The sequence below is a fragment of the Barbus barbus genome (assembly GCF_936440315.1).
Source record: "Barbus barbus genome assembly, chromosome: 23".
NCBI lineage: Eukaryota > Metazoa > Chordata > Actinopteri > Cypriniformes > Cyprinidae > Barbus > Barbus barbus.
The window spans coordinates 21,271,137-21,294,717 of NC_136751.1; the positions used below are offsets into that span (position 1 = coordinate 21,271,137).

General features: G+C 37.6%; 1 protein-coding gene across 2 annotated transcripts in view; it reads left to right on the forward strand.

Annotated features, from left to right (window-relative positions):
- LOC306842836 (zinc finger protein ZFPM1-like) overlaps window positions 1-23,581 on the forward strand; it is a 91,146-nt gene that overhangs the window by 38,397 nt on the left and 29,168 nt on the right. For both annotated transcript variants that reach the window (XM_079373944.1, XM_079373945.1), the window contains exons 2-3: window positions 11,680-11,823; window positions 16,239-16,358. In XM_079373944.1, coding sequence (XP_079230070.1) covers window positions 11,680-11,823; window positions 16,239-16,358 — 264 coding nt within the window. The remainder of the gene's footprint in view (window positions 1-11,679; window positions 11,824-16,238; window positions 16,359-23,581) is intronic.

Here is a 23,581-nt window from a genome sequence, read left to right on the forward strand (position 1 = left end):
CTCTTTCAACCCATCCGCCTCGCTGACGCATTCTCTCTCTGACACATTCACTCTTAGATATAGTATAAACCACACACATAAGCTGCAAACATTTAAAGTGTCTTGGAGGTTACAGCGTCTGATATTAATGTATACTTGTGATATTAGTTTAATCTGTGCTTGTTTCTTTTGTTGGCTCACGCTGCTTTAATTGAAGAAGTTTTCATGGGAAAAGAATGTGTCTGAATATTGCCTCAGGCTTATCCAAGGACAGCTCCTATCAATCAAGTTAGGGTCTGATAACAAATGCAACAATGTCTTTTGAGAGGCCGTTCACCAGTACTATGAGAGTCTCTTTTACCTTGTTCAGTATTTGATGAGGTGAGTGTCATTAAATAAAATGATATCAATATCTTTTGTCTTTAGACCTCTTTAAAAAGGATAATTCACTCAAAATTAAAATTCTGTCATCTACTGTATGCATCTACTAGTCGCTCAACAGATTTTTTTCTGTGGAACACAAAAAGGAATATTTTATTCTTTTCAACTACAAAATGTCCAGTATAGTTTTTTCCTCCTTTTTTTGTGTGAGGAAAGTTTTACTAAACTGGAAGTTATTTATTAAAATTCACCAATGTTTTATAATGATAGAAAACCCACCTCAGCCCACCTATTATTATTATTTTATTATTATTATTATTATTATTGTAACTTAGCAAATAATATATAATCAGAAACCAGAACATTCCAGCCATCCTATCACAAATAACCAAAAAAAAAAAAAAATATATATATATATATTATTATTTACTCATGTATCTTAAAGATAATAATTGTTTTTTCACATTTTTAAGTGTTTGGGTTGGGTTGAGTGGGATATTTGGCTTGTACATTTACAAAACAAAAAAAGGTAAAAATACACTAAATTGCGCATCTGATTAGTATATGACGCTAAAATTTACATTTTTAGGTGATTTTAAATTTTTTCATGCGTTGGCAGAAGTGCACTTAAAAATAAAAGTCTATTGGGTTGTTGTTATTATTTAATGTTTATATTGCCCCATAGACTTTTATTGTAAGTGCATAAGTGTTAACACCTATTTTTTCCTTTGGCTGACAGACAAGTCAAGATAAAGCTTGTGTTTAATGCAGAATTTGGAAACAATCTTCAGCTAAAACATGAATGTATGTGTGCCTTCCTGTATTACGCTTGTATGCGTGTTAACAGGTTGTGACCCCTGCGTAACCCCCACAGCTCTGTTTGCTCATTATTCCATTAGACGCGTCCTAGCAGCTGTTGCCCTGACCTCTTGAATAGACAGAGAGCTTGATGCGGCATAAACTCTTTAGCTAAACGTACTCTTATGTATGTTTATGTATTGATCTTAACCTCAATTTGGGTGGTGGGGAGGTGGAGAAGTAGGGGTACTTCATACAAAAGAGCTGTTAAATTGTGTGCCAGATAAATAAACATGATAATGTGATGTCCATATGCTTGTCAGATTCTTTTTATGCTGATTTCACAGTTTCATATCTCTAGCTCCGTTCTAATCCTAGTGAGCTGCCAATTGCTAACTGTATGGAGTGAATTTTGTGCCAATATTCATCAAACAAATCCAGTGTTTTGCAAATAAACAATCTGCTTTGCAAAGAAAAACTCGACTTTCAAACAAATGCAAAGTGATTTTCAAATACAAAACTCTATTTGAGAGAAAATGCAGAGGTATAGACAAATATATGTATTGTGTGTTACAACTGTGAGACTCATTTGCCTTTTTATGAGGAAACTTGGCTTGATTTTCTCACAAATGCGTGTTGACAGATTTTCTCACAAATGCGTGCAGGCTCTTTTTCTCACAAATGCGTGCAGGCTGATTTTCTCACACGTGAAATTGAGCAACTTTCTTTTCCAAAAACAGCAGATGGCACTGTCGGACAATTTATGCTAGTCTCCCAAGACCCGAAACACCTCTTTACCTTTTCAGACCAATATGAGTGGGGAACAGGTGAGTTTCTGTCTTACTATATCTATAATTAACTATTTAGATGTTTTCACAAATCGACCCTACTACAGTGTCAGTGAAATTAACAACAAGTGAATTAAGTTGTTAACATGATTGATTCGTTCGAAAATCAGGAGTGACATGGCTAAACATTTAACTAGGCAGTCTTTCCCTATAAAATCTGATCCATTCTCCATACCTCTTATCCTCTGTTGGATCGCAGGATATAGAATATACACATATATTGATACAATTGTTCAACATTCAAAACAATGCAGGGGTATAACAATATACAGGCCTGATAGCACTCCGGCGCCACTCCGGATTTCCGGTGTACAGACGTGTCTGCGAAAAAAAAAAAAAAATGTTTGCGTGATCTGGCAATTCCCAAGATCTGAGAGGCGCTTTCACTAAACCACACCAGTAAGCCTACTTCAGCCAATCGGTAATAAGGTAGGGGCTGGTCTTGGGTTTTGGCCAATCAGATTGATTCAGCAGTCACTCCACGTGCGATTTTGTTTTGTGTTTCCCCATACATTACGACAGTGTTTCCCACACTGGCAGCGTGAAACGTAGCCAAAGTCATGGATGCAACTTTATGATGCCAGGGGAAGACACCAAACTTGTTGATAAAGGCATAAAGAATAAATGGCGCTGGTCTTGGATAGAGGAGGTGGCTAGAGACGAAAAGCCCTTTGGAAGCTGGTGTCAAAAACTCCGGCAACCAGGAGCATGTTTCTGCACTTTGTGTGCAAGGAAAATATTATATGGAACTAGCGGGAAAAAAGTGCTGCCACGGCACGAGTTAGACCCTAGTCATCAAGCAGCTGTCCGAGCAATTCAACACACCTCACGTTTGCCGGGGGCAACAGCCACAGCAGATATCCGACCCTCAATGACCGATCGCGTGGCTGATTTAAAAATTTGCTTGTGCTCCTTCATTGCCGAGTTTGATCTGTCGTTTACAATCGCTCATCCACTCGTCACTTTGTGTCAGAAATTAGCGGAGGATAAACTCGCCCTTACGCATCTATCTGTCTCGAGACAGCATGCGGGCTATCTTATTACACACGGCATCTCGCCAGAATTTAAAAGAAATCTGTCCGACAAGCTTAAGAATAACATGTTTTCACTTAACATTGATGAGGCCACGGACAAAAGCATGGATAAGATTCTAAATGTACTGGACCGATTTTATGACGAGGATGCAGGCAGTGTGAAAACACAGTACCTTGCCAGCAAAAAGGTTAATGTTGCAAATGCAAATGAAAAGGAAAGGTTCTGCTAACCCAAAAACCTGTTCAAAAAGGAAAGGAAGGGGAAAATGTTTTTTGTAGTAAACTGTATTTGCTTATTTTTATTTATTTCTCACTGTTTTTCAGTTCTTGAAGCACTTTAAATTATTGCCAATTATTGTTCTCTTAATAGCAAATGGTTTTGAATAAACAAATTGAGTGTTGTATTACATACGGTTTTGTTGCACTGTAACTGTTTCAAAAAAATATTTAAAATAAATGGTGCATATTTAGCAGAAAAATGAATATCTCTTTGTTCATGCCCTTAAGTCAATGGTTAGGCTACTAATCAGTAAGTAGTTTACTTTGGAGTATTATAATTGCCACCCACTGACCTTTCTTGGTATGGCTGTAGTATCTGTAGTCTCAGTATGCTATACAAGCAATAAGTATGCAGGTAAAAGTGACTAGTTAAAAGCAGGGACGGATTAATGAACAGGCCTACCAGGCCCAGGGTCCCAGGAGCTCTAGTGCTCTACACAAAGATGCTACTGTAATATAGGCTTGTATTGGGTTTGTTCATCTCATGTCTGAATGATGTCCATTTATATCCACAAAAGTCACCAGAATCTATCATTTAAGGGACTATTTATCAAAATGTTCTCCCAGGGGAGCACACCCCTGGATCCCGCTTGCCAATTATGTTGATCAGGGCATATATCTTGGCTTAGGGGCCCGCTTACCTCCCAGGGAAAAAAGTTCAGGCTCAGGATTTTTTTCTACTATCACCCCTGCAATATATTGTGACGCAATGTAATTGCAATGCAAATAGCCTACAGTGGAGTTTCCTCATAAAAAGGCAAATGAGTCTCACAGTTGTAACACACAATACATATATTTGTCCATACCTCTGCATTTTCTCTCAAATAGAGTTTTGTATTTGAAAATCACTTTGCGTTTGTTTGAAAGTCGAGTTTTTCTTTGCAAAGCAGATTGTTTATTTGCAAAACACTGGATTTGTTTGATGAATATTGGCAAAAACTTTGCTCCATATAACTGTTGTTAGCATGTTGTTGAGCTAATAAGTTATTCGAAAATAAGCTGGAAACTACACAGAATGAACACATAATGGGTCAATTTTTAATTGGAGAACTTTTTTTATCAGTATTTGTGGTTTTGAATTAATTATTAGTACATTAAAGCCCAAAATAGGCTATGTTTTTGTTTTTTACGCGTACACAAAGGTACTGTACACGCTAACTAGATTTTTTTTTTCGTACATGCATCTTGTTCTCTCTTAGATTGCTCAACTGGTGACAACGCTACCTCAGCCCATTGTTTCGCTTTCGAAAATAAATGGATAAAACTGAACAACAACAAACTACTTAAGGCAACAACAATAGATTTCTGCGTTAAGATTTCCACAATTTTAGTTAAACTGCTACAAAGACTGACTTATTGGTCATAAAAGTTGGAATAGAACTACAGGATAGAAATATTGCAAACACTGGGCAAGGATGAAACTCAAATGGAGTATACTTTGGAAGCTATGTGATCAGCTATTCGCATACGCTAGGCATTTGCATCAAAAATTAAGTTTACTTTGGGCGTTATACTAAGTGGCCGGGTATTCAACTTTTTACAATAACAATTTGTTGTTTAAATATATATATTAAAATGGTTCATCTGCACTGGTGCTTGAACTGTGGCAACTACAATGATCTGTCATGCCACATTAAAGAGTGTCAATACAACATTTATTGTTTGAATTTCATTTGAGCGATTACTGGATGGGAGACACACTACAAATAATGTTTGAAGCTTTGTTCACGCATCAACTGAAAACAGCATAGATTAAAAATCAATTTTGGGGAATTTTTAAGAATCAATTTCATCAAAATTAAGATTAATTACTTTTAAATGAATTAATATTGTCAACCTAATCCGAATTTCTGTCAGCTCATCAGCCATCCTGGTCTTATAATGCTGTTTTGGTAGTCAGCTATCTAGGCTTTGTGTAACATCTTTGTCCGCTCCTCAATTCTTAAGAACATTTCAGCTTTAAATCGTAAACAGAAATTTTCCGCTTCGCTCCTCCTGCACTTGTGTAAGGTAGGGTGAGCATGGAGCAAGGAGAGAGGAGGAGAGATTGAACTGGGGGAGTGAAGTTGCCAAGCAGCCAGAGTGGAGACCCTGGACTATCGAAGCCAGGCACGCAGACAAGAGCCAGGAGATAAGCTGCCTGATAAAAGATAGAAAATAGCAGCAGATTTCAACTTTCCCACCATCCAAGATTCGCGGGGAGGAGGGGCAGCTGAATCAACTACTTATTTCATCCATCCGTGTCTGTCTTTCCCCACGAACAACTTGCAAGTCTATTGAGAAGACACACACACACATTCAATCTTAGCAATGGGCATTTCACAAATAATATGCACACACTCTTTTCCAGTCCTCCAACATCTATCCTGACCTTCAGAAGAAAAGGTTCCTCTGCGTCACATGCTTTTCATATAACTCATCCGTTTCTCTCACTCACTCTTACCTATTCCTTTTCAGTCATTCACTCATAAAGACTCACACACATCCCCTCTTTCCTATCGTATCTTTCTCACTCGGTAAAAAAACACAGGCACACATGCTCAGATATGAGTTCGTTTACTTGCACGTATAATCTGTTTAGTCTATTTCTGCTGTTCTAGCGGTGGGAGGAAGGTTGGAGGGGTGAAGCAGAGATGTGGCTTGGTGCAAGACGTGTGTGGTGAACTACCAGTCGTGGGGTGTTTAGCGTTGTCTCTGAAGAGGGAAAATGTGCCTTCTCACCTCTTCAGGAAATGGGACCAGTTGGTGCTCATATTCCTCAGCGAGTGTTATGGCCTTTTTTTGTCATTGATCTAGATTATTTACGATTATATAGTAAACATACATTAACGTTACTGGGTTGGTAAGTTTTTATTTATTTATTTTTAATTAATGCATCCTTGCTGAATAAAACCATTTATTATTATTTAATTTATTTATTTAGTCAGAGTCTCACTGACCCCAGGCCTTTCAGTGGTATTGTACAGGCCAACAATAAAGGTTTTTCTGATTCTATATTCCATATTTACGCATATGAATGAAAGTGGTAAAAAAATAAAATAAATATGACTGTCATACCAGGTTCCCATAGTTCAGGGAATATTAAAATCATGATTTAAAGGCCTGGAAAAGCCATATAAATTTAATACAATCATAAGAAGGCATGGTAATTTCTATACGGCTCTAAAATATCTAATTGGGTGAAAATTCCTCTTTGTGAGCAAAATCTCTATTAAAGGATTTTTTTTCCTGTTCATTAAAGAATGGAAAAGTCTCGGAAATTGCCTTTTTTCACTCCTTTTATCCATGTGAATGTGAGTTTTTTTTTTTTTTTTTTTTAATTTTTTTATAACCACAATCTTATGTAATGACTTGAAATATAATTTTTTTCCCCCCGAAAAAGTTTGTGTGTTGTGACAGAAATGGTAAGACTGTGCTCGCATGTGTTCCAACAGGGAAAATAAACGTCAGTAGTATATATTTTTTCCCCTACAGGAAGGCTCTGATAAATTGGTGAGAGCAGGTTTGTTGAGCTGTACTTGCAGGGGTAGTTTTTCTCTCAAAGGGGCATGATAAATACCCTCAGACGCACCATTCATCTGTATGGCGAGCCGACCGTCTTGTAACCTTAAAGATATCGTTGCAGACAATCGCACCTGCCCTCTGTGGACACAAAGAACAATTTCCAGAGGAGGGGTAAAACCTGATTTCTCCCCTGTTCGGTGAATCCATCTCTCTGTTTTTATTCCTCGATTCTTTCTCTCTCTTTCAGTCTTTCAGCCCTATCACCTCTCCTTGACCATTATCTGGCAGACAGCTCCTGCTCATTAAGGAGTTAATTTTCTTCTCTCTATCTCTGATTAGTATAGTTGAACCTAAAGCACTGTGAATTCTTTAAATTTTCCCTCCCCGTTATCAAAAAGAGAAAAAGGGGAATGGGGAATATTTAATCGTTTAAGTAGTCTTCCTGGGGAACCGCTGCTGCCATTTCTGTTTTTTTTTTCTTCTTCCCAGCAATGTAAAGAAATCCTGCCGAAGCCGCCCAGCTCAGTAATTCAGTTTTTAAAGCATGAAAAAAAAACGACTTGATGAAATTCCACTATCAGCTCCGAACCAATATGCAAAATATCTCGCTGGAAATCAAATAGCTATTATGTTTTCATTTCCACGTCGGCGTATTTGCTTAATGAAGAGGAGACAGATCAGACCGGTAGAGTCTGCAGGAGGCGATAACCGGGAACGGCTCGCAGCTATCCACACAGAGTGACGCTCCCAGTCAGAGAGAGAGAGAGAGAGAGAGAGAGAGAGAGAGATGAAGAGTGAAAGAAAGGAGAGAGTAATGGGGAAAGGAAAGAGCTTGCACAGGCAAGAGAGAGGCAGAGAAAAGGTACAGACAGTAACGTGATGGAGGGATGTAAAAAGCATAGAAGGAAGCGTAGAGTGAGAGAAGAAGATAAGGAAATCGAGGGATGTCTTTAAAATGTGCCTCTTTGCAGTGTACTGGGCTCACGGCTGTTTGATGTTTGACAACCTGCTGACAAATCCACGGCGAGGATCAGTCAGGCCCGTTTGAAGTGCTCCGATGCCCAGCGCACATGAATATCATCACCACACATTATCACCTTACAATAATTAGTCATTATCATAAGTATTATAATCACTCACTCGTGTGATTTGACTGATGGAAATGAGAACAGTATCTTCCTGCGCTGTTTACTCTTTTTATTTCATTATTAACAAGCCTCGTCAACTATAACTATATTATTTGTTCTGTGCCCGTGCTCGGTCTTAAAGTTTTTCGTTAATTATTATTCTTTGTTCTTACACTTTATGTTCATGCTTTGGCAAATACAAAAGATATTGTGTAAAGATACTGTGGTTCTTGCGGTGTTTTATTTATAAGCCCCTCTCTTTCTTTCTCTCTCTCTCTCTCTCTCTCTCTCTCTCTCTCTCTCTCTCTCTCTCTCTCTCTCTCTCTCTCTCTCTCTCTCTCTCTCTCTCTCTCGCTTTTAAATTTTAGTTCAGATTTTAAAGAAATTTTACAGATATTGTTTACTTAGCTTCATGTCTTTCAAAACCTGTATAACTCCTATCCGTTTATTGTAACAGTAACTAAGGAGGGAGGGTTTTTGTGAAAGGACAGTTGCATGTATAATTCATCAAAAATAACCAGTAAAATGCTGTTTACAATAATTTTAGATGGAATATAGCTTGTCACACTATGGGACATTTTTAAAAAATATTTAATAGATACCACCCACGTACCAAAAAAACAATGTACATTTTTGTGGCAGGCTTGCTCTGTTGCCTTCAATTATAAATGCATGACTGTGTAAATAATAACACAACATGTATAGAAACCCAAATATTCATTTAGATTTTGGAGGTCCTAGAGACTCCACGGTGCAAGCTGTTAATTTAGTACAATGATTAATAATATTGCACCGCTGCCTCGCTTTAATCCATTGTGTAAGTGCCTGTTTCTAATTGTTAATGTTGTCTTGTCAGTGGCGAGACACTTATGCCTTGTGTGTCTGAAGTTTTACTGAATGAACACAAGAGTGCTATTCACTACCTCATTTCACACAGCATGCTGTGTTGGCAGAAACAGAGATGTCGTGAGGCTTGGCAAAGCAAGTGAAAGTCCACTCCTCACTCCTATACGTCAGCGTGTCCGCAGAGGTCCTGCCAGTGCTGCGCAAGCCCCGAGGCTCCCAGCTTATCTACAGCTCCAGCGATGCTAGTGACACGAGTCCCGTCCAGCCAGGCCTGTGTCTCAGCACTCGACTGGCTCATCAATCATTTCAGCACATTTTCAGCTGGCAGATCAATAGCTCCTTTTACCTGTCTGTATATAAACTGATCAGTCTTCTCATCAGCTGTTTTAGTACTGAGAGATCAGTTCATGAAATTATACATTTGTGAAGTCTCCTTTTGATTTATGCAGGATGCTGTGCTTTCAAGTGCCCGGTCTAACCCTTGGATCCGTCTAATTAATATTACTAAGAGTGTTTTAATGCCCTTGGCTATGATCAATGTGTGTAGCCACTTGTGCTTGAAATTATAAGTCAGGTACCGCAGTACTTCCCTGAACCCACCCACCCACACACACACACACACACACACACACACAGACTCTCACCATAGGCTCCCAGATCTCCTTGAAGTATCTTTCTTAGCAAGTACCTGATTTCCCGATACAAGCGGTGTTCTTTTTTCTGCTGTGTTTGGGCTGTTTGGTAATGTGGTGATTAACGTGAGGGTGAGGAAGTTTGTTCGTTTAATCAGGGCTCAGGTTTGATGTGTTGTCTCTTAGTTTAATCACTGCCGCTAAGCACACTGGTTTGATGTGGACGGAGGCGCTTAATAAAGCACTATCTCCTCCGCCTTCATCAGCTTTCTCACTTTGTTCTGCCTGTTCGAGTGCCAGTTAGAACTCAAAAGTGAATTTCTTTCAGTTCATCTTTTTTTCTTTTGCTTTGCATAATAGACAGAATGGGGGCTTAGTCCTTAAACATGGACAAAAAGTGAAAAGTTGGTTTTTGTTTGTTTGTATTATAATTTATATTTTACATCATAACATTAATTATTATAATTTTTTTTTTTCAGGTTTAATTTAAATTTCATAGTGAATTTTATCTCGCCGTATATCAAAAGCGCTCTTATTCTACATATGTTAAATGTTCCGGAGTGCCTGAAATTTTTTTCTTTCATTAAATTCACTACAAATAAAGTTGTCTGCTGACATTTTGCCAATATAGGCAATCCTTTTTCTGTGTTCAGTTCTGTGAAAGATACATATTATTCCTCGTATAAAATGAAGAGGTTGAGCAGAAACTTTTTCCGCACCATTTGATGTCTGCAAGCAGCGATGCGGCGATTTATTCATTTAACCAGAGCAGTAATAGGAAAGAAAATCATAATTCAGACTTGCATTTAAACACGAAATGTAATTGGAATTTTAAACAGAGGAGCCCCTTTGTACAATTATGATTAAAGGAAAATTAATTGTATGAAAATGTCGCTGCAGATATAGAAAATTAGATCTAGCAAGGCCCGGACTACATTCTAAAAATATGGCGTATGGGATCGATCTTTTTTTACTTTTCTCTCTCACACGTCCTTTATTACTAAGGTCCAAATCTAAGTGTGTTAATTTGATCTGAAATTACAGTGAACCATGCAGGCGTGGAAGTCGAAATTAGCCTAAAGATGTTTCATTTACAAAGACAGAAACACTTTGTCAGGGAGCGATTGTTTCTAAGCATTATCTCCGCCTCGTTTTAATTGCTTTGGAAGTGAAATTAACAGAATTAGAAAAATTGCCTTTGCCTTTTTCTACAAGGCTCTTTATTCACGGGTATTGTTGTGTGCTTTGTATAGATTATAGGCCTCTTTGTTCTAGGAAGTGTAAATATATACGCCTCCAGTCACAGCTTTAGCTCCGAACAATTCCCTCTCTGTTCATCACAACTTAATGAAAATTAATTTACCAAAAACTGTGGTAAAATCCGATTTTCCAACCCCTGGTAATTTTGCTTTAGATACAGATGCTTGAAATAGTGGGTGTCCTGGTTGAGTTAAGTGCAGTGAGAATGTACTTTGGTGAATTTGTGATTCTTCTCAACTATGGTTTTGCTCATCTTAAACCTCATTAGAATAACAATACGGCTGGCGATGGTTGAATTAACATGCAAACCGCTGTGGTGTCCACTACAGCAGCCCTTGTCTATCACGTATCGCATTATAATATTCTTAGAGAACTCTTTGTATTTTATGGCTTGTTCTCTCTAAAAAAAATCTAATTTAAACCGATTTTATGTTAAAAAATGTTTTACACAATTAGTTTTATCACCAGACTTAACCTCCTGGAAAGGTTTTTTTTTTTTTTTTAAGATCGTCTAATTAAATAGGTATTTTTTTAAACGCCAACATTTGGTTATCTCATCATGGTTGGAAAATGTAAGGTTTTGTTCAACTGCTGCCATCTGGGAATGTATTGAGTTATACAAATGAGTTAATCATCCTGGCCAATGATACAACACACACACACACACACACACAGTGTTCATTTACTTCCTTGTGGTCTGAAGCTCTGGGATTTCCAACCAATTAAATCTGTAAAAGGCATGTAGCAAGAAGGTTTGAAATGAATCAGAATTTTCTTTCTTAATCGTGTACAGTACTTTATCACCTTTTTATTTACAGAACACCCTACTTCCTTTAAGACATTAACCGGGTATATTCACATTATCTAAAGCCTCTCAATTGAGGCTTTGGCATGATATGGGATCTTTTAAAAGGCCTTTTAATGTCGCCGACTTTTATTTGATATTGCTCTTCTCTTTATGACCTCTCTCTCTCTCTGTTTTTCTTTGCAGGCTCTATTGGGGATCTTAATGGAGTTGAGGATCCATCTGATGATGTAAGCATGTCAGGAGAGGAGGGAGGAGCTTCAGACCAGGAGGACTCTGCAGAGTGTGACGGTTCAAGTCCACCTTCATTTACACCACTTTATAACGAAGGTGAAATGGCGCGTGCTAAACCAGCTGTTGTATGAAAACCAACAGAAGCTTCCCAAATGTTCCCAATAGTGTGTTTATGGTCTGACATAACCTGTATTGTTTTGTGATGAAACAGTTTTAACACTGATGTCTGTTGATAACAGTATTACATATCTCGCTCGCATCTGATCGTCTGAAAAATGGGTTCATTTTTTTTAAGAGTCTTCATGCTCCTTTTTTCTATACATCAAGCTCCAAAAAGGACAAAAAAAACATCAAAGCACCCTCCATGAACTTCTGGAGGCATATGATAGATTCTTTGAAGTACAGACAGAAATTTTTCTCTGAAAATCTGCTATAGCTTTCAAATAAATGTCAATGGACAGAGTTCTCATTGAACTTGGAATATAGTGTGGAATGAGTCATTATATTATTTTTATGCTATTTTTTTTTCAGCAGTAACATTTATATTTATTTAGTGTTTTTATAGTTTTAAACTATATATATATATGTGTCCCTGGACCACAAAAGCAGTCTTAAGTCACTGGGGTATATTTGTAGCATTTAGCCAAAAATACATTGTAAGGGTCAAAATTATCGATTTTTCTTTTATGCCAAAAATCATTAGGATATTAAGTAAAGACCATCTTCCATGAAGATATTTTGAAAATTTCTTACCATAAATATATCAAAACTTCATTTGATTAGTAATATGCATTGCTAAGAACTTCATTTGGACAACTTTAAAGGCAATTTTCTCAATATTTAGATTTTTTTTTTTTTGCACTCTCAGATTCCAGATTTTCAAATAGTATCTCGGCCAAATATTGTCTGATCCTAACAAACCATACATCAATGGAAAGCTTATTTATTGTGTATAAATAAAGCAGATTGTGTATAAATCTCAATTTAAAAAAATTGACACTTAGGACTGTTTTTGTGGTCCATGATCACATATATTGGGAAAAATGGAAATTAATGGAAGTTAAATGAATGGAATTATTGAAAAAATAAGCATGCTGGTTTGGAATGAGAGAAGAGTGTAAATAATGACAGAATTAATTCTTTAAGAAATAGCTGTTAAGGAAAAGGAAACGCTCACTGAATGAGGCAGAACGCTGAAAATGAGATTTGTTTTAATCTAACTGGTTTAGTTTCTGTAAGTGTTATATTTTATAGATTAAAAGAACTGGTTCTCTCTCTTTTTTTAATGAGGTAAAATAATTCAGTTTTTGCAGACATTGATGTACATGGTTGACTTGTTGCATTTTCTGTCCGTTTTTCCAGCCGCATGACATTAAAGTCACATTTTTAGTTCTTTTTTTTTTTTTCTTTTTTTTTTTTTACTTTAATCTGGAAAATTCCTGTTCTTGTGAAATTGGGGACTGAGAAGATAAGATGCGGTTCATTGGCTGCTTTTGATAAATGCATGGAAATTCTGTCAGGTGCTAATCGTGACTATTTTAGAGATTGCCCTGTTTTGTTTGTGCGCATGTGTGTGTGTGTGTGTGTGTGTGTGTGTGTGTGTGCATTTAGACATACGAGTATGTGGTATTCGCAAGTTCGCATTTAAGGTGCTATTTGTCATCCTCCTATTTTCTGGTGTGAAAAGAGGGTGTATGTTAACGTGTTTCTTTAGCTCTTTTTTTTCCTCTATCAATCTCTCGCCCCCACCCCTCGGGGCTCCACTGTTGCCCGGTGCTGCTATTATCAGGCTCTGTAAATCAGCCGTGTTTGACGAACCTGCTCTTTCAACCTGCGATCAATACCTGGTCTTTATCAGGCCAGCAGTGGCTAATAAAGGCAAGCTCCCTTATCCACCATCTGGGAGAGAAAGAGACAGGCGATAACCAACTGATAACTGCTTCAGAAAAACACTCAACCAGTCACAGGACACACAGTGCCGATAACCACCTGTAAAACATAAATATAAACGAAATACCACCTTTTAATAATCATTAATGGCAGGGCGTGAAAGGGCCGGTCTGAAGCGATCCGAAGAAAGATCTGATGAAGTCCTCGTCCGTATCAGCAGAGAAGCTGATAAACCTTAAGCAAAGATGGCTCCGTGTTCCCGAACAGCTTTTGTTATCTCAAACCCAGTGAGGAGGTTTGATCGCGGGCCTGATCCAGCTTATGCTTTCGCCGAGGCTGAAATAGTTAACATCTTAGCTAGCCCCACTTTGGGGCGCCATGTTGGACTCAGAGATGATACAGTTGAGCCCTTACAAGAAAAGAACTTGACCCTGCCTCGATGATCTGTTTGGGAAAAAGAACTCGCAGAAAATTGACTCTAAAAAATGAGGCCAGCCAGAAAGAATGGAGCAAGTTTGGGTAACTTTGCCCTCCAGGTGTGACAAGGGAAGTTGCTGTTATCAGATGAAAGGAGGTTGTTGGGTTGGGGATGCGGTATATGTGTGTGTGTGTGTGTGTGTGTGTGTGTGTTTGCATGTGCTGGTTGACTAAGGAGACTGTCGAGGAGCCAGGATGGTGGCAGCACCCATCCACCCCACCCTCTTTTCCTGATACCTGCCGTCTCTGCTCAGATGATATGGGAGATTATATTGATAATATTAAATGCAATAACTGTGGCTCCAGCTCCTCTCCCTACGCTGAGTGCTGCTGGATAAAATCAATGTGCCATTCAATGTGATTTATAGCTGAAAATAATAGGGCTTCTTAGGCAGGGAGGGAGGCATGTCATGGGACGGCATGTGCCGGGACGGGCTGAGAATGGCGGTTGGGCCTGGGTGGAATTGTCGGGGTTGACGAGAAGGGCGTGTGCCTGTGTGATTTATTTGATGATGAAGATCTAATCTTCAACCTGTTGCATTAATAACAGCAGCTCTGACCTGCGTCACGCAGACGGACATTTATGGCCGGTATTGATCGGCAGCTATCGCTGTTTATCGCCACGGGAATGCAAGGATAAACATGCCCTTTGTGCTCCACAGATGAGCTGTAATTGAGGTGGGGTGAAGGGGGAGGGAGTTGGGGAAGGGGAGAAGATGAAAAGCGCAGCGTGGGAGAGAAGAGGCCAAGAAGTCATGTCAGTTTACTCGTATACATACAACAGTGGCACTCAACCAACTGAAAGAGAGGAGAGACTGCTATCAGCAAGGTGATCGCTTTGATCAAAGAGAATAACTAATCATTGGCATCTGTACTCTGTCTTTCACACTGATGAAAAAGATCAGCCTTAATAATAGGAAGACGCTGGCCGTCTGTTGGCAGGGGTTTCCAGTTCTCGCTTGGTAAATCAAAAGGGCTCGGGTGTATACTGAGATGTTGTGTTGCTGAATGACACAGGCCTCTCTTACAGCCACCTTTGATCATCAGAGCAAGACCACCGCGCTCATTTGAGTATTGGAGAACTGTACAACATAAAACATGAAGCATCACACTCACGATCCAAAAATGACCAACCGTTCATATAAATAATAATTAAAAGGAAAAATGTTGATATTATGTTTAATGTTTTTATATAATTTCATGTTTTATGATTTAAAATCATTAAGTACCATTTGAAAGTTTGGGGACAGTAACATTTTTTGCTTTGAAAGAAGTTAATACTCAAGTTAAAACAGTGATGGATTTTACAATATATATTTTTTAAAATAAATTCAGTTAGAATGCAATGATCAAAACTATTTTAAACACTGATCATAATTCTTAATAAAGTTTCTTGATCACCAAATCAGCATATTAGCATATTAACTTTCTTTGCTCAGTAGTGTGCTGTTATATGATGATAATATTGCTTTAAAAAAAATTAAAACAAAATAAATTTTATGCATGGTAGTAAACCTTTTCTCCCATTCACTCACCATTGACAGCTGTGACAAATGTTATTGTGAAAGTCATGGAAACATTTTGTGATTAAACAAGTAATAACACAATCATAAAATGAGTAACATACAATCAACTGGTCATTATTGCAAAATAGTCTCTAAAAAGGGTGACAGGATGAACCAGATCACTCTGAAGTGGGTTCATTTGCAATGATGACTAACTAATTATTACATTTTTTCATATATATATATATATATATATATATATATATATATATATATATATATATATATATATATATATATATATATATATATATATATATATATACATACATACATACATATGCATATATAATATATATACACATACATATATATATATATATATATATATATATATATATATATATATATATATATATATATATATATATATATAAAATGTATTTTTATTTTTTTCATGTGTTTTAGCGATCATAATACATAAACTTTTGTCTGCAGAATGCTGTGATTGACCAAACAGAACAAGTACTCCAGATAATATAGCCCAAATTAAATTGCACAAACAAACTTTTTGGAACTGCACTAATAAGTATGTGTGATGCTGTTTCCCTTACAATTGGTCCCACTGGTTTTCCACAGAACCAAGAACCCACGAGTCCCTGACGGTGCAGGGTGAGGAAGATGAGAAAGGACCAAAACACTGTACAGAAGATGAGGAAGAGGCAGATGGGGAAGGGGAACCCCAGTGGAACGGCCCAGGTCAGTCTGTTTAACTGACGCATGAGTCACTGGCTCCTCAGGAAGGGCCAGCTGTACTCATACTGTCAGCTTGGCGGCCATGAAACAATATAGGCGAGGACTTTATCAAGTTTCTCATTCAAAACAGAAATGATTCGGTCTGAACTGCCTGTAAATTATGGAGTAAGTACTGTCATTGTCGTATCACTTTTGTGAATCTACCATACACTTCCCAACACTTAGTCACTTTTTCTCAGTGCTGCAAAGACTACAATCCCGTGACATCACAGTTGTGGCACGTCTGAGAATTCAGCCAGTTCAGATAATCTTTCGATGGAGCCTCATTAAACAATGCTTTAACTGTGGGGTCAGATCACAATGTTATCATCTAAATACTGGACTGTTAGCTTAGGAAAAACTCCATTGCTTGACCACACAATGTATCAGAAATGCAGTAATAGTCATGTTTTGCTGTAAGATAATCAGTGCAAATTAATTCATACTAAGCTGTTTTACCATTGATCACTTTATTTTCTCTGAAAAAACAAGAATATAATATAATATTTAATATTCATAATTATTTATAATAAGTAACATTGTATAACAAAATTTGAACTGATGGCATTTTTAAATGTATTCTGTTTGGTTGCCACTTCATGTTCAGTCTGTGTCTTGACTAGTTGAGAACAACGGCCATCGCTACTGGAAATAAAGAGAACCTCTTAGACCATTCTAAGGAGATTTTGTTGGTCTTACCTGGTCTGTTGCTGGTTTTAGAGGTGTTTTGGACACTTTCAGCTGGTCAGTCAAGGAGACCAGGAAACCAGCTGAAGACCAGCTTAGATTAATTGAGCAAAGTTTTCATTTCAGGTTTTCTACTTTAGTGGGCCTTATTCTTTGCAACAATGTTCCTAGTTGTTCCCCATCACCAATCACCCTGTTAAAGACTCAAAATTGCAAAAGCATGATAACAAGTATTCATCAACTTCTGGGATGTTTTGTGTGTTGTATTCTTGCCCTCAAACGGGTTGTATAAAATCTAAGACACCCTTAGAACTTTAAGACTTTACTGTACTCGCTGTAAAAACAAACTGGGGATCTTTAATATCGGCCTGGATAACGTAAAACGGCTTTTTCTATCGTTTTTCTCCATCTTTTTCTCTCAGGACCACACGGCTGAGCAGTACAGCTTATAGCGATAGTGGGGCTCTAGTAGAGTATGACATGATTCAATATGCAAGGCATTTTCTTTATCTTGAATATTTATAAATTGCCTAAATATGTGTGTCTCTCCGTGTGTATGTGTGTTTTAATTTTTCACGTCAAGGATGTGTTTATTATCGTCCTGTTCCAGCCTGTCCTTTTAACAGTAATTGGAGTGATATTAATTGCTGTGCGGTTGCCGCTTGATGACAGCGCTGGCGATCTGAGCGTGGTAGGCTTTTTTTTTTTTTTTTTTTTTCGCAAACTAACTGCCAGGAGAATGAGGAAGAGGGGGAGAGAAAGAGAGAGAGAGAAAGAAAGAGGGGGAGCAGGAGAGAGATAGGCCTTCTATCAGTACTGGAGCAGGCGCTGCCTTTATCAGGAGCACGATTGGCAAAAGGGAAACTTTGACCAGTCTGAATTTTTCCCTTATCGTCATGAACCCCCCTCACACCACCCCACATCCCACCACTGGTCTCTCCATCACCACTAACACCCCCTGACGAATGCAGACATGCACTCCTTCCGTGTTTCTTGTTGTTTCGGCCCCTCAGCATCAGGAGTGTGTTTGTTCTTGCATTCGTTTGGTGTATGTCACCTCTTTTTTCCATAATCCTCTGGGAACTGAATGTTCGGTTCTATGGAAAAAACATTTAATCTGGGACTGTTTGCATTCTTCCCATTTTTCACTGTAATTAGTGTAGTTCTGGTGTTACTAACGACCGGACTGATTTAATTTAGAGAGGACTGGGCCTTCTCTGATGATGTCATCTCCTGTTTTACCTCTTTCTCTAGGGTTTTAGGTGATAGTATGAAGGTATAGTGGCATTTCTGCATATTTTTCAGTGTTTTTGTCATTCTGTACTGAATATATCTCCGAAAGTGTTTTCCTATTTCTGTTTAACCTTTCAAATGTTGGCCTTATGTTTCCTGAAAGTTCTCAGCTGCCAGGTTCTCATCCAGTGCCAATCTTATCAGTTTGCATAAAGCTTTATTGTATACGCATACACAAACACGTAGATAAAGAGATAGCGATAGAACATAGGCCATAAATAAACAAGTATGCTTATTTATAAGTTCCTTATCAGTTTTGAAGCTGTAAAATTCACGTCTTTAAGAAATGCCAGTATACTGGGCACAATTTAGTTTGAATTCTGTATAAAAAAGAACAGCATTTGAAATAGTCTTTTAGCGTATTATACAACCATTTAGTCCATTAAGTGTCACTCAAAAATATTTTTTAAATTGAATGCTTGTGATTGTGGTCTAACCGTCCTTTAAAGCATCCGTACGCAACGTCCGTGGAAAACTCTTGCTTGTTGTTTGTTAATTGCTTCGGTATCTTTATAGAATATTTTTCAGGGCGGGGTTCTGTTGAATGAATTGATAGGCAGTGGTGAGGCAGAAGTGTCAGGAATGGGTTGATATGGCAAAGCAGCTTTTTAATCTATAACGTGTCCTGCTGCATGATATGCTAAATAAATTATGAAGAAAAAAATTATCTTCAAAATGACCTTGCTGGCTGGAGGGTTTGATATTTTCCTCTCTGCTTAAAATTCTTGATATGCAAATGGCCGTCACAGTAATCCCTTCTAGCTGGCGGACCGTTGCTCCTTTTTCCCCTTCTCCCCCCTCTTTCTTTCTCTCTCGCTCTCTCCATCTCGCTTTCTCTTTTAGAGTTTCACAGGATGGAATTAGACCTTGACTAAACTAGCTTCGCATATCATGGTCCTGCTTGCCCAGCATTCTCTCCCCAGCAGCATTCCTTATCCACACAAGTTATTCAAATTACTCCAATAAAGCATTATAATGGCAATGATAATAATGATTATTATTATTTACCCGGTGTGGTGGGATTTTATCATATTTAATTATAAAGGATCGGAGGGAGCAGCGTGTGCATATTATCAGTGGCATTTAAATGCTGATAAATTATTTGCGGGTGCTGGAACTGGCATTGATGAGAGGGCTGCAGGGACGCTGATAGGTGTGGAGGTGTTGGCCAGGTTTTACAGCGTCAGCAGAGAAGCAGGAAAATCTGCATAGACCTCCTGAAGAGTCCTGAGCGCTGGAAAATTAAAAACATATCAGCACAGCTCAGAAAGGGGGAGAGAGTGGAACTAAATTTAAAAAGAAATGTATTTGCAGATGTCAGTCCAATGTCATGAAATGTTCCTGCAAATACATGCACACACATATTGGAGGTGTTGCTGCAAATATATATTTTTTTATTGTATTATATATATTTGTGAGTGTTTATATTAGTTTTTAAAAATGTAAGAGTAATTTTAAAAAGTATATTAAGTTGGCGTTGATAGCCTTGGCGGCAGCGCGGCGACATATAGACCAATTTGCAGTAGACAATTTGCGTTACGCGTGCATAGAGGTGGCAGAAAAACACTGGTAACAAGTGGAGGGAAACGGGTAAAATCCATGGAATAAGAGAAAAAAATATTTTTGTGCCTTTGGGGGTCAAATCATTTTTATAGAATACTGTCGTCAAAGACGCCATTTGAAACTAAACGCAAACGTTTAAACGGACAGACTATGGATGAAAACTACTATGATTACTCTAGTTTTAAACCATCAATTTTATGTAGACAATAGGTCCACATAATATTCACATATGCAGCTCATGAAATAATACAGCATGAAATAATTTTTAAACCTATTACTATTAACATTTTATATAACACAATTCTGACTTTTTTCTTTCTACTTCGGACTCAATTTAACTCAACAATAGCAAGTTTGTTAATTCTGATGAAAAAAAAGTCAGAAGTCAGTGATATAAACTCATGATTCTGAGCCGAGGGGAAAAGAGAGAACGACGAGTTGTTTTTACTTATCAGAATTCTGAGATAGAATTTCGGAATTGTGAGAATAAAGTCAGAATTTTGAAATATAAACTTAAATTTGACTCTTTTTTTATTATTATTCCATGGCTTCCATAGACTGCTACTTATTGTCATTTTCTGCCACCACATAGTCTCCGCCCACAAAAAAATGCCGTCATTGTTTGCAAACACCGAATTGGTCTATAGCGCAGTTGTGCTATGGGTGTCCCGAGTTCAAATCCTGGCTCGAGGACCTTTCCCGATCCCGCCCCCCTTTCTCTCCCCCACTTCACTTCCTGTCACTTCTAAACTGTCCTATAATAATAAAGTAAAAAAAAAAAAAAGAAACACCAAAAATAAATCTAAAAAAGTACATTTAATTTTAATAAATATATTTTTTATTTATTAGGATTATTAGTTATTATATTAACTATATTACTAATATTTCATTAATACTCGTTTTTAGTGAGGTTGTCTAAATAGAATAATTTTAGGCATCGAACTTGGATTTTTCTTATTTTAGCATTTCAGTTTTTTCTTTGTAATTTTTGTAAATATTGTATAGTAATTTTATGCCATTTTTAAGGTGAGGTGTGTGTTTTTGAATTCTTGCAAAAATAGTGATTGTTATTAAACCGGTCAAAGAGCCCCGTCCCAAACCAGTGCTGCTGTCAGGCTGATTGTGATTCTTAAACTAATAAGAGTATCAATGTTTACATGGGCCACACTAGTTACACAAAAACTTCAGCTTTAAATAAAATGAACCAACTGAATATTACTGTTCAAGTAAGTGAGCCAAATTTAATTATACAGTGTAGCATGTGGTAGTCCTTGTTAAACATATTTATATTGTTCTGAGGGAGACAAAAACGCCTGCAGTCTGAGGTTTTATCAGACGTGTCTACAACACACGACTGCAGGAGTGAAATTCACTGGCGAGTCATTCAATCTCATCCCTGAACCCATTGTTTCGCTGCTGAATGAGGAAGCTTAGATCAGAGCACTGCAGTGTATGGATATAATATCCAATTGTGCTCCGCATTTCAAAGTTAATTCAAAAGATTCATTCACAAGTTTATTTTGATCTGCTGTCACTCTCAATGGAAGGGCATTGGTGGCACTGATGCTTTGCTAGACCTTTGATGATCTATATCCTGCTGAACAAAGCTGAATTTCTTTTTTTTTTTTTCTTATAATTTCTTGTATGCCTTTGGGGCATAATTTAGTGGAAACCTGAAACCGCTATGGTGGTCTCTGTTCAGACAAATTCAGCTCAGTCTGAACATGCTAATAATCTTGACATGCTGTCAGACTCATCAATTATGTGGTTTGTGTGGTTAAGCTGATTTGGGCTACACATAACAGTACAAAAATACTAACCATAAAAAGACTCAAGTAAACTTAAAACAAGATTATGATATCAGATACACCCAGATCTGTAATTGTGTAATGACCATTAATCTTCTTCATGCTGTAGGAGCTCTTTTGGTTCTTTAGAAAAATATATTTAGAGAGAAAACTGGAAAGTTTAATGCTCTAACAGGTTCATGGAAAAAAGAAGCACGATAGCAGGTGTTTTCAGAGAGCTACATAAAGTGCCATTGTACTGTACAACAGCAGCTGGTATTTTGCCAAGGTACCAAACTTAATGTGTTTTTTTTCTTGATTCCTGTGTCGGCGAGAATGTTTTGGCAGCGCAGATATGCCAGAATGACAGCCTGTGAAGTTGATGGTTTTCAGTTATTCTGATTATCTTGCCTTCTTCTGCAATCTTTCATTATTTCTTCCTGAGATCCGGCTGTGGTCTTGCTGCACTATGAGGGACTCGGGCGAAGCTTGTTATCTGAGGCTGAGCAGAGCGGGACCAGCGTCAGACCGTTAACTTCCATTCTCAGTCGCTCTCACTTCCCCACGTTACCCTCTTATCCCAGCACAGCATGTTCCCCAGATTCCTGACCTGACGTGTGGGAATTGCAATTTATCTGTATCTGTTAATATTGGTTGTATATTGAATATTTAATTTGTGCATACTCATTTCTTGTTTTTACATTTAGATCATCTTTGCTGCCATCTAACTCTCACTTAAAGTTTATCTTTAACAACACTAATAATTAATAAAAAGCACATTTAAATCTAATCTTCAGCAAATCACAACATTAATATTAATATGTTGCATTATAATACTGCATATTAACAAGTAAAGTCAGTCATTTTAAATGTTAAAAGTAAATTTAGGTGATTTTATTTTTGACAAAATGTATAGTATTTTAATATCTGCAGTTTATCATTTATTAGCAATATCTATTGGAAACTATTACCTATTGGTACGCTGTAAAAAAAAACGCTGTTTTTTTTTTTTTTAAGTTGCGATTAAAACAAAGATTATTAGGATGTTGTACAAGAAAATACTATTTCAGATTTTCTACTTAAATTTCACATTTAATTTGGTGTTACTTGGTGTTTCTTTGTAATCGATAGCGAGTTTCTACATTGATTCTATTCAGTGTATTGGCCCAAAATGTAATTTGCATCCCTGCTGCTAGACTAACATGCTTTAAATGCATTGTGTTTTTGTTTGTTTGTTTTTTGGTCATGGTGGGCCAGCACAGCCACTGGTACATGCTTTTTTTCAACGTCTGAAAGAAAGTGAAAGAAGAAACCAAATTCGACTGTTGGTTTTCTAAGAATAAAATTATCTGATGAGTTCTACTAAGTTCAGTTAAAGCTTATATCACAAATTAACAGTAACAAATGTCTTGAATTTATTTTTACACTGATGAGAGTGTTGTTGTTTTTTTTTGCTCTTGGCATGCATCCTAAACACCTGCAGAATGCTGGAACTTTATTGTGCACGGTGGGCTGTGGGACAATCGTCCCACACTTGTGGTTAAACGGAGCTCAACTGCAACCTAATACACGTCACACGAAACTCTCCGACTGAAACAATTTATATTTAGATGCATTATGTGTGAATTGCGTGTACGGCTCACACAATGATGATTGACTGTGAAGGAAGGGGCATTTATCTGTAATTAAGAACATACTCTTCCTTCTCTGTGTGTCACTCACTTCCCCTGTTGATGATTGAGAGGTGTGGGCTTTAATCTAGAGGAACATTTCTCACTGCCGTCCCCTGCTGCTATCTCTCCAGCTGCTCCATGTGGCCCACGAACTGGTGGCAGCAGCCGGGACACTGCCACGCCG